The following is an 11,226-nucleotide window of genomic DNA, read 5'->3' as shown; positions in this document are numbered from 1 at the left end:
GTGGCTCTTTGTTCTTTTTATTATCCTGCCTATTGCAGAGTCTCCTCTCTCATTCTAAACATACACAGAGTCTTTGCCAGGACCGTCTCTTGAAAAATCACCAATTTTTAAATTTTTATACTTTTTTTCCCTGCGAGATTCTTCAACAGAACTTTGCACCTCCTGCTTGGAACACTATGTGGCAATGGTCACCTCTGTCTGCAGGAACTGGGAAAATGAAAGGTTTATCCAAAAAAAAAGAGCATCCAGAAGATGTCTGTGGGATACAGGGAGGTGCAGGACAAGGGGATGGCCCTTTTTTACCACCTGAGGTAGCTCTCAAGAACTTCTTGGGTTCACTCCTGTTTTGATTTAACAGTATGACACCAGAGGGTTGTCTGTGGTTCACAGGAACTGAGGAGCAAAGCTGGAGTGGGAGAGAGGTGTCCTAAAATTCACCATGGGCTCAGTGCTGGAAACCCCAGAGTTATACCCCAGTCCCTCTGTTGAGTTCAAGATTCTGCCAGGCAAACTGGCATAGGGAGAAAGATGACATCCAGCTGAATTCAAAGAGGAGATGCTTGGATATTCTTCTGGAAATCCTTTTTGGATATTGGGTTTTTTGGGAACTGGTGCCCAGACTTCATCTGGAAAATGTGCTCCCCTTGCCAGGCTTGGCTGGCTTTGGGAGCAGTCCTACTACCAAGACAGCACTGGAATAGTTGGCTAAAGTCGACACCCACTCTAAAAAAAGGGTCTTGAACAAGTGCCAGTTGGAAATCTGGCCTGAGCCTGAATTACAAATGGGGTAATTTCCGTGATTTTAGCGAGCACATAAAAAGCAGCAGAACAAAGCAGAGGGGATTCCGTGGGTGGGGAGCATGCCTGGAGTCACGAGCACATTGGAACTACTTAAAAGTGGGGCAGAATTCGTCAACTCTGGCAAAGCAGCACAGGCTCCATTGCAGCAGGGATGTCACAACTCTGCCATGCAACAAACCCAAACCTTCCCCACCTGGTTTTACAGCACAATCCCACCCTGGCCAATGGTTCTGCTTTTCCCTCCCTTCCAATCCCAGCTGTTGAGCTCAACTGATCTGCATTGAAGGGCAGAAAACAATTTTTATTCTGCTTAACCCTCAGAAAAGCTATGTTTGCATAGGAAAGATGGAATTTCCAGGGTGATTCCTTGGCACCAGATCATTTAGGATAAATCCAGACTATTTATACTGGTGATTAATTACCTCAAGAGAGAATTAGGGTTAACTGGGAACAGTGGGTGGTTTCTGTCTATCCCTCTAGATGGTGCTGCTACAGCACCAGAGAACCATCACAGTTATAAAACTACAACCATTTTGCTAAGCTGTGAGGGCTTTGCATCCTATTTATTTCTCCTGCCTACCAGCATGAGGCTGCCTTCCTTTTTGGGGTTTCCCAGAAAAAGGTGAATCCCCTGCCTTGTCCTGCTGCAGGTTCCTCCTGCCACTGTGTACTCCAGGAGCAAACCTGCTGTGCCAGGCGGGTGGAAGGGGATGAGGAGTTTGACACTTGATAAATGAGGGGGATACAGGGGATTCTTATACTTACATCATCCTGCTTCCCAAAGCAGGAATACTTCAGGATCTGTATTCTCAATTCCCTCCAGAAGAAAGTGTGAATGTGGCACAGGGATCTGTGCTTCCTACTATACATATCTAATTTTAGTGCATTACAGTCCTCACCCTACTCTGCTTGTGCATGGACAGCCTAAAATTCAGAGTGATTTCATTAATTAATTACATTCTTCCTGTTTTAACACCAAGAAAACTGCTTGGGCCGCAGTATGTGGTGGATTAACCCCCTAAGAGATCCTTGTTCACAGTCCTGCAGCTCAGAGCAACGTGCCATATGTACCCTTAACCTCTGCAGTGGAGAAGTAGCATATTTAGCAAATCAAGGTGGTGGTGAGAGCAGCTAAGAAGTGACAGGAAACATTTACAAAGCCATTGAGGTGACGGTGGAACTGAAATTGGGGAAGGAGCTGTGCTGCCCACACCCTGTGCCGTTTGCTCAGCATGCTTCCACAGAGGAGTCCTTCAGCACCGGGCTGGCAGCTCAGGTGGGTCACAGGACCAGAGTCAAGGCTGTACAGAGTCCAAGGCCAGTGGAAGAGAATTTACACTTCCCCGTGTTCCTCCCGACGGCGCAGAGCTCCCCTCAAAGCTGGCTGGCGTGGCGTGGTCCTCCTGCCTTCAGAGCCCCTGCAAGGGAGACAATTCCTCTTGGAGCTCACAGGAGCGAGGAGGGCAACAGAGTTAGCACAGGAACTGACGGGAGGTGAACTGAGGGTGAAAGATCCAGATTTTAATCTGTAGCACACAAACTCCTTCCTAAAACGTGTTTCCTTTGGAGATAGAGCCCTCAGAGTCCTCATGGCACGGGCCCCGTGTGCAGGGGAAAGTGAAGATTCCCAATTCCTCAGCAGTAGGTAAATGAGGCATAAATACATCCTGTTGGTTTGGGGGTTCAAACAATACCAGTACACCCCACACCTAAAGACACCTGTATGGCTTCTAAGGTTGCTGGGGAAGCTCCAGAGGAGCTCTGCCACGCTCCAGGAGTCTCCAGCCCTGGCACAAGGAAGCGAGGGGTGGACAGACACAAGGAGTCACCACTTCTTCATGACCCACCTTGGTGCCGTTCACTCCGCTGCCTCCCCTCTGCTACTCCTCCACAGGCACAGCACAGTTCTCTTTGTTTTCCGATGGAATTGCCAGATAGTCTGTCCTGTGGTTAGAGGGAAGGAGGAAAGCACACAATGTAAAGCCCAGTTTGGGTAAACTCACCTTTGCTGAACGCCTGGAAGCATCTCTGAGGTAACAAACATCACCTGTAGATGCTCACAGAGGGAAACTCTGGCATAGGCAGGAGCAAACACCGAGTCTTCCCTGCTCCACAATCCTACACACCCAGCCCAGCCTTCCCATGGACAAAGAGTGCTCTAACCCTAGCCAAGTGTGTGGAAAGGTGAGAATGGGGCAGGATGAAACCAGACCTTCTAGGAGAGCATCTCCACATGGGCCAAACCTGGAATACTTTTCACTCCCTACCTGGTGTGTGGTGTAAGGGGGCACAGTCTTGGTGCTCCTGAACACTGCAAGGAGTTTGGACAGAGCAAACTGATAGAACATGAGGACACAGTCTCAAGCTATGTCATGGAAGGTGCAGGTTGAATATTAGGAAAAAAATTTTCACTGAAAGAATAATAAAATACTGGAATTGTCTTCCCAGGGAGGTGGTGGAATCACCATCTCTGGATATGTTTAAAAAAAGACTGGATATGGCACTTGGTGCTATAGTCTATTGAGGTGTCAGGGCATGGGTTGGACTTGATCTTAGAGGTCTCTTCCAACCTCATTATTCTGTGATTCTGTGTGAAACGCCAACCAGCCCATGCCATAGCAAAGTTCAGTCTTCCTGCAGTCTTCCAGCCTGTTTTAATCACTACTCACTTTGTCGACATTATTGAGGATTTCTGGCAAACTGCACAGGGTATGTTCCATGTTGTGGACACTCCACAGGCACAGATTGCTGCTGGTACAGAACCAGTTCCTTGGGGTTTTACAGTACGTGAGGTCAGGCAGAAGGAATTAGTATTACATGATTTATTCAACCATCAGGAAGAAAGAATCACCAATTTTAGACCTGATTCTCCTGTACTAGCACGGGTCTATACACATTTGAGAGCTCAGGACAGATCTCACCTCCAGGGGTTCTACACTTACGCGTTTTCCTGGGCAGCTTCCTCTGCCTTGGAGACCTTCCTGTAGCAATAGATCATCTCAATCAGCAGCCACAGCGTGAGGAAGACCAGCAGAATATACATCATAATTTCTGAGATGACAGAGGTGAAGTCTTCTCCAGCTGCGAATAAAGTGAAATAACCCCTGATCATTTCCATGCAGCTCCAAGGATTTTTTTTTTTTTCCCCACCCTTGTGTCATCCTTCCTTGTCAGAATCTCCAGGTGCCTTTAGGCTGTGAGGGGGCAAACGAGAGGGACCTGCAAGCGGCAGGGATCCCAGAGGGATCCAACACGCACAGCCCCGTCTGTGCCACCCCCACACCCTCACGGCTTGCTCACCTAGCTCATCTTCACCCCTGGTTCCTCCCCGTGTCCCGCTCGCTGGTGTTACTCGGCTCTGCTGTGCCGCCAGTGCTTTGGAAAGGATCAAACCCTGAGGTGCTGGTGGGGGAGAGGGAGGGGAAGGGGCAGAACAAAGGGATGAACTCCCGGGCCGCTCCGGAGAGAGCAGCGCAATCCCCTGTGCTGGCTGTAACATGCCGGGATTTCAGCACCGAGCCCAGCAACACCCAGAGGAACAGAAGGACTCAGGAGCACCACAAGGGAAGGAGGAGAAGCAGGAGATGGGTATCAAAATGGAGAATGAGTCGTTGTTCCAGGAGGGAGCGGGCAGCAGCAAGGAAACGCTGCGGCTCCCTGGGAAAGGCATTGCTGGAACATCCAGCGCCGCCGCGGGAGGAGCTGGAAACCTCTGCTCCTCCCTGCCCAGCTGTGCCCAGCTGTGCCCAGCTGTGCCCAGCTGTGCCCGGCTCACCGCGCCTCCCCACACTCACACACAACCAGCCTGGGCCCAGAAAGAGCCTCCAGCCATCAAACAAGCCACAGGTTTTTCCTCCTGTCCTAGGGTGATGTTATGGTGTTTGTATCTCCAGTCGTGTGTTCTGGTTGTGTTTGATATTCTGTTCTGTGCTCTCAGAACTGACTCTGAAAGTGAAGGTTTGTTTTGTCTTGTTATCAGCCGGCTCACCTCCCCCCATGCTCTGCTGTCTAGAAAAGGCTGGTGCTGGCTGGCTTGCTTTTGGCTTGCTTGCTTGCTTTGCTTGCTTCTGCTTTTGCCTTTGCTTCCTAGTTAGTTTAGCTAAGCAGTCCAATTCTTTCCCTGCACTGTTTCTTTTCCTTTCCTTTTCCTGAATACCATCCAGCCTGCTCCGGACTGGGACCTGGAAACACCGAGGAACACCCAGAGCCTGCACTCTGTGATCTGCAGCAGCCATCCCCAGTGCTCACTCCCAGGAGAGACTTTCTGGATTTGTTCATCTCCTCAGAGTGGTGAAAGAGTTTTGTTGTCACCTGGTGTTGTTAATTTTCTTTGGTGCTGGGGAGTGCTTTGTTTGTTAAATAAACAGGTTCTTTTCCACTTCTCTCAGAGAAAAGTTTTTCCCGAACCAGGTGGGTGGGGAGGGGCCGTGGGGGTTTGTTTTCTGGGGGCTCCTTCCAGAGGGTTTTCCCCAAATTTGCCCGAAACTAGGACACCTCCTGAGCAGTGTTTGTCACTGCCAAACTCAGAGCCCTTTCCGGCAGCGCAGTGACAAACTCCATCCCTGGGTGACACCCCCGGCCAGTGACGGCACGGAACACCTCCTACCCTCCTCCACCACGGTGAGGTGGATCACCCTGGAGCTCTGGAAGAGCGGCCGGTGGATCTCGAACTCGAACTCGCGGGTGATGTTGCAGGTGTAGATGCCCGAATCGTTCAGGGTCACGTTCACCACAGTGATGGACACGTCCTGCATGTCTTTGCTCCCGTTCCACTGTATCCGCCCGCTGAAGCGGCTCGGGAATTCGTGGTTTGTTTTCCTGTACTCGTAGATCTGTGAGGAAATGAAGAGAAATAGATATAGAGATCTGTGAGGAATAGATGGATAGATAGAGAGATAGAGACATAGAGAGATAGATGATAGATAGAGAGAGAGATAGATAGGTGATAGAGATAGATAAAGAGAGAGAGATAGATAAAGAGAGAAATAGAGAGAGATAGAGATAGAGAAAGATAGAGAGATAGAGAGATAGATGATAGAGAGATAGATAGATAGATAGATAGATAGATAGATAGATAGATGATAGATAATAGATAGATAGAGGGATAGATAGAGGGATAGATAGAGAGATAGACAGACATATAGATAGATTGATAGATGATAGATAGAGAAATAGATAGATAGATAGATAGATAGATACATACATACATAGATATATAGATAGATAGATAGATACATAGATAGATAGATACATAGATAGATACATAGATACATAGATACATAGATATATAGATACATAGATACATAGATAGATGCATATATCGATCTGTGAGGAAATAGAAAGGGATGTGCTGGTTAATCTCTGCCTCGGACAGCACCACGGCACCAAGCAGGGGCAGCATCCCCCTCCAGCTACACTCAGGGATGTTCTGAGCTCCCTTGGTAACAGCAGCTATTCATGTTCCATCATCCTTTGCCTCAAAGTATCAGGTGACTTTACAAAAGACAGGAAAATGAGTGATCAGGAATCCAGTATCTCCACCAGAGAGGGAGAAAAGCTAAGGCACAGCAAAACACAGATGCACGTGGGCACAAAAAATCAGCAGTGGAACAGAAAGCTGGGATTCTTCATGCCTAGCAATGTGCCTGTGTCAGATCACCTGAGGAAAGAACCACAGAATATCCTCAGGGAAGACCAACAGCCCATTTTGGGAAGCCCTGGGGTATTGAGCTGAGATGGAAGTGCTGCAGGGCAAATATGACAGTGTGACATTCTGGCTGACCACAGTCCCCATCGTGACCCTGCTCACCCCAGCTCACTTTGGTTGGCGTTCTTCGGGTTGCCACTGGCAAATGGATCCCCTGGGACCCTGGAAGTGAATTCCCATCTCTCATTCCTTAGCCTGGTCCCTTTAGTTCTCAGACAGGAGAATATTTGTCATCCTGTGTGGCCCTGCTCAATCATAGCCATTGATTTAATGCTTCAGACTCAGATAAAATAGCTAGAAAGAAGCGTGCACTCAGCCTTTATCTAGTTCCCATTTCACCATTCTCTCTTGAATTGCAGCTGCTCCTCATCTGTCCAATTTCCATTTTGATTCACTCTGAAAATCAATTTTACCTTTTCCTGACAGGGATCCAAAGCAACTCCCAGAGATCCTTCTGGAGATGGGATAACACTGCTTTCTCTGAGGCAAAAAGAAGTAAATCCTGCCCTGCAGATTTATTTCACCTCCAAAAGAACAGCTTTGGGATTCAGAACTGATTCGGACAAGGGTGCCAAGTGTCAATCTTATTTAACATCCTCAGATACTGGGCTTGAGGTATTGAGGGAATGGGACTGGAAACTGGCATTGATTAATCTACAATCTAAATGCTGGAATTCAACAACTGATTCCAGCTTTTCCTGCCAGGAGTTCGTGCTGTGCCCGGGTGTGGAAATGGGATAAGCAAGGAAAGAAAGGGAAAGGACTCAGCTCCCAGTGGTACATACAGGCTCATCCTTTCCCCCGTTGGGCCTGTAGAACCATTCCACCACCGTGCTGGCCGTCACCTCTTCCCTCTTCATGCAGGAGATGCAGAGCAGCTTCATGTCCGTGCCTTGGACAGCCTCTGTCTCAGATGGGACTTCCACACACACGGAGGAACAAAATCCCGCTGCGGGAGAGGAGAAGCAGACAAAGAAGCATTAAGACAGAATTAGAGAAGCATCACTTATTCACATCTTGGCATTAATGTCCCTAATGGAAAATGGCTTGATTTGCTACTAGCGCTGTCTGATAACAGATTAAGTCTCAAATGTCAAATTTTACCAAGCTTCCTTCTCCTGAGATATTAATAATTCAGAATAATTAACAGAGGGTGATCTCTTCACACAGATTCACCTCTCCAGCATCTGCTTTGCCACAGGTTTCATCTTTCTCTGGTAATTAATGCCACTATAAAGGCATTGTTCATTGCCTCCCATGCATGCTGGGCATGCTCCTGTTAGAGCAGCAATTACAGTCTGGGATGAGGAGAAGCCCAGAATTCCAGAGTGGAGGAACAGCTCGCTCTTTGTGCTAAGTTGGAAGGTCTGGATGCTTTAATTCAGCAAAACTGGGAGGGTCCAGCACCCTTCCTATCCCTGGGCTCCCTCACCACTACAGGGAACCGAGGGGCTTGGACGGGAGTGAATTTGGCAGCAGGAGGAGTTATTGATTTCCCAGGCATTCCTGCTCAAAACGCTTCCAATCAGAGCTGTGCTAAGGCTGGCAACTCTCAAATCCTGCTCTTGCAAAGAGGACAGAAATCGTTGCATGTGAAGCCACACGCTCGAGCAGAAAGGGATCGCTTCAGCACCACATCTCCGAGCAAATCCCTGCTGACATTTGTCCCCTGGGCTGAACAATCCCGGGCTCTGTCTGTCCAAGGCTGTCTCCAGAGCCCAGACGCTGACTTTGCTGGCTGCTCCCTCCTCCCCAGCCTCTGAGGCACCATTAACCCACTCTCTCAAGCAACATATTATCCCGGGACTATTCCTGGAAGCAGCCTGGTTCCAATTCTCCCGTACTACCAGCTCCACGGACAGCAGCAGCTTCCAGGGGGAAATAAGGGAAAGCTCCTGGATCCTGCTTTACTCTGAGAAACGAGATCTGTACACACAGACAGGCACCCACACACAGGGCTGAAGGCACACGCACATCGAATGTCGCAAAACCACCCAACCTCTGCTCGTGGCAGGAATCAAACTGCAGCTGCAATCGATTGATTAACTCCAGTTTACACAGACTGCACGGGAAAGCGGCACTAAAACACCTCTTAATGGGCTGCACACCCTCCCCGAGGCAACTCGATGTCGAATTACGCTGCAAACCCCAGACCAGCAGCAAACAGTAAGGGACCAGCACATGCTTTATGCTCGGCGCTGAGGTGTTTTCAGTCCCTCACACCCACACCGACTCCGCACGAGGGTTAATTCCCTTCTCCCGACAACAAAAGCCCGACTCGGAGGGCAGGCGCGAAGGGAGCATCCTCCCTTCTTTGCAGCGGGTGGGAGAGGGGATGGCAGCACCTACCCCAGAGCAGCAGGGCGAGCGCGGCCGCGCAGAGCAGCCGCGGCAGCGCAGCCATTGTTCCGCCCGGGCTCCTCGGCAGGATGCTCTGCCCCCGCTCCCGGCGCAACAGGATGCCGGGCGGGCGCGGTCCGGGGGCTGCGCCGGCCGCGGGGGCGGCAGCACCGCGGACAGAGCCCGAGCCCGAGCCCCGAGCCGCACGGACCGAGCCCGGACAGCTCCGCGGCTCCGCGGCTCCGCGGGCGCGGCCGGCGCTGCGCAGGGCGCGGGCGGAGCGGAGCGGGAGCAGCGGCGGAGCAGCGGCGGAGCAGCAGCGGTGGATCAGCAGCGGTGGATCAGCAGCAGCAGCGGTGGAGCAGCAGCGGTGGAGCAGCAGCAGCAGCAGCGGTGGATCAGCAGCAGTGGATCAGCAGCAGCAGCAGGTGCCCCGCACCGGGAGCGGCTCCGCGGGGCGCGGTCGCGGCGCTTTTGTTGCGCGGGCGGCGGAGCGCAGCGCCCGGCGGGGAGGATGCCGAGGAGGAGGATGCCGAGGAGGAGGATGCCGAGGAGGAGGATGCCGAGGAGGATGCCCAGGATGCTGGAGGAGCCCCGGCGGGGGGCACGGCCGGCACATGCGCGGCCGCCTCCCCCGGCCCCGGGCGCGCCCGGCTCCTCCCGGCTCAGCGCAAGCAGCCCGGGGCTCCGGTGGTCCCGCGGGCAGCGCCCAGCTTGGCTGCAGACACCACACGGAGGATATCACATAATCGCGGGGTGTTAAGGCGTTGGGATGGAGCTTAGAGCTCAGCCGGTCCCACCCCCTGCCATGTGTGGGGACAGCTCCCACCGAGCCACATCCAACCTTCGAGCACGTCCAGGGCAGCCACCACCTCCCTGGATGCCCTGTCACCGCCCCCACAGCAAAGCTTTCCTTCCCAAAATCTGAATTTCCCCTCTTTCCATTGGTACCCCTCACTCCTCGTCCAGTCTCTACAGATCAGCATCACTGTCCTGCCTCCAAAAAAAGCCAAAGGGTGGGAGGGAAATGGGGGGGAGTTATCCCTGCGGGGTCACAGGACGGCCTCTGCTGCTAATAGGTTTAATACTAACAGTTGCACGGCTCTGAAGGTCACAGTGGGAAATACTGGGAAATCCTCTCGCCTCATGTTCCTGCCTGATTCCAGGGAATTTAATGCCAGCAGCAGGCTGGGCTTTCTCTCCTTGGATGGGAGCCACCGTGCCCTGGAGGGTTCCTCCAGCTTTGAAGGTCACAGTGGACAGAGAGGGGGAAATGAAACATTTGCTACATGTGCTCTTTTCTGCAGCTCCACACACAGCACAATCTATTGAATTAAACCTGAGCATGAGAATGACACAGGAGTGACTGGCAGTGCCAAAACTCAGCGTGCAGGTGGCCAGACCCACCCAGAGATGTTTGCAGGCAGCAGAAAATCCAGCTCCAGCTGTACTCAGGCTCTCAGCTGGGCACACGCTGCTGCTGGTGGCCACTGCCCCAGCTCTGTGGCCTCCTGGGGATGAAATCATGTGGGATCAGGTCCCTGCACTGCTGGAGCGAAGCAGGCACAGAACAAAGCCAACACTTTTCCTAGACATCACCTAATTGTGTTTGTGTCAGCAGGCTGCATTCATCATCTGCCAGCGGCCACACACAGCAGCTGCCTGCACGTCAGCCTGCCCAGGCTCCTGGGGCTGCTCCAAGCAATTCCCAGCTAAGGACACCCTCCTGGTGCCTCCTGCTTCACTGTGCTGACTGCTCTCGTTGCTCTGCCCTGGTCCAGCCCACAGCTGACTGGGATTCCCGAAATCTTTACAGCCTGAAGTATCCCAGCAGGGACTGGCCAAAGCCACGTGCTGGCTGTCAGGTTGTCCTCACTGTTCCCTCTTGCTCCCGAATTTCTTTGGCTTCCTGTGCACTCTTCCAGCAGCCCACCAGAAGAAAATAAACCCATTTCATGTATACCTGCAGGCACCAGGTGTGACCAGGGAGAGCAGCACCTTGCAGGTTGCTGATGCCATCATCCCGTCCCCCCTTAGAAGTCATCCAGCATGGATATACAAATCTTAAAATCTGATTTCCTCCCTGGGAAGGCAAAACAGCAAATGCGATACCTAGAGCTGCATGAAGGACATCAAGCCATTTCTTTTGTCCCCTTGTTATCATCACAACATCACAAGGGGAAGGGCAGGTTAAGCCACAAGGATTTGCTCCTAACCCTTCTGGAACAATCCACCGTGTGCAGAGCAGATGAGTGCTGGGGGCGGGTTTTTTATAGCCCCAGGAGCTGCTGGAAAACGTCCCTGGCTGTCTCCTTTGACAACCACCTGTTCCACAGAGCAGCACGGAAATCAGAGCTATTCCCAGGCAGGCAGGTGCC

At 51.7% G+C, this 11,226-nt stretch overlaps 1 protein-coding gene across 1 annotated transcript; it reads right to left on the bottom strand.

The window, feature by feature from the left end:
• Position 1: 1 nt before the first annotated feature.
• On the bottom strand, positions 2-9,029 carry SCN3B (sodium voltage-gated channel beta subunit 3). The gene is made up of 6 exons (XM_021525829.3): positions 8,858-9,029; positions 7,294-7,457; positions 5,408-5,633; positions 3,744-3,882; positions 2,649-2,745; positions 2-2,219 (listed from the first exon to the last, which is right to left on the bottom strand). Exons 1-5 carry the CDS (start codon positions 8,910-8,912, stop codon positions 2,682-2,684), a joined length of 648 nt encoding a protein of 215 aa, XP_021381504.1. The 5' UTR covers positions 8,913-9,029; the 3' UTR covers positions 2-2,219; positions 2,649-2,681.
• Between the last annotated feature and the right edge of the window lie 2,197 nt (positions 9,030-11,226).

The sequence above is a fragment of the Lonchura striata genome, chromosome 23, assembly GCF_046129695.1.
Source record: "Lonchura striata isolate bLonStr1 chromosome 23, bLonStr1.mat, whole genome shotgun sequence".
In the NCBI taxonomy this organism is placed as follows: domain Eukaryota; kingdom Metazoa; phylum Chordata; class Aves; order Passeriformes; family Estrildidae; genus Lonchura; species Lonchura striata.
This window is presented reverse-complemented; position numbering and strand designations above follow the sequence as displayed.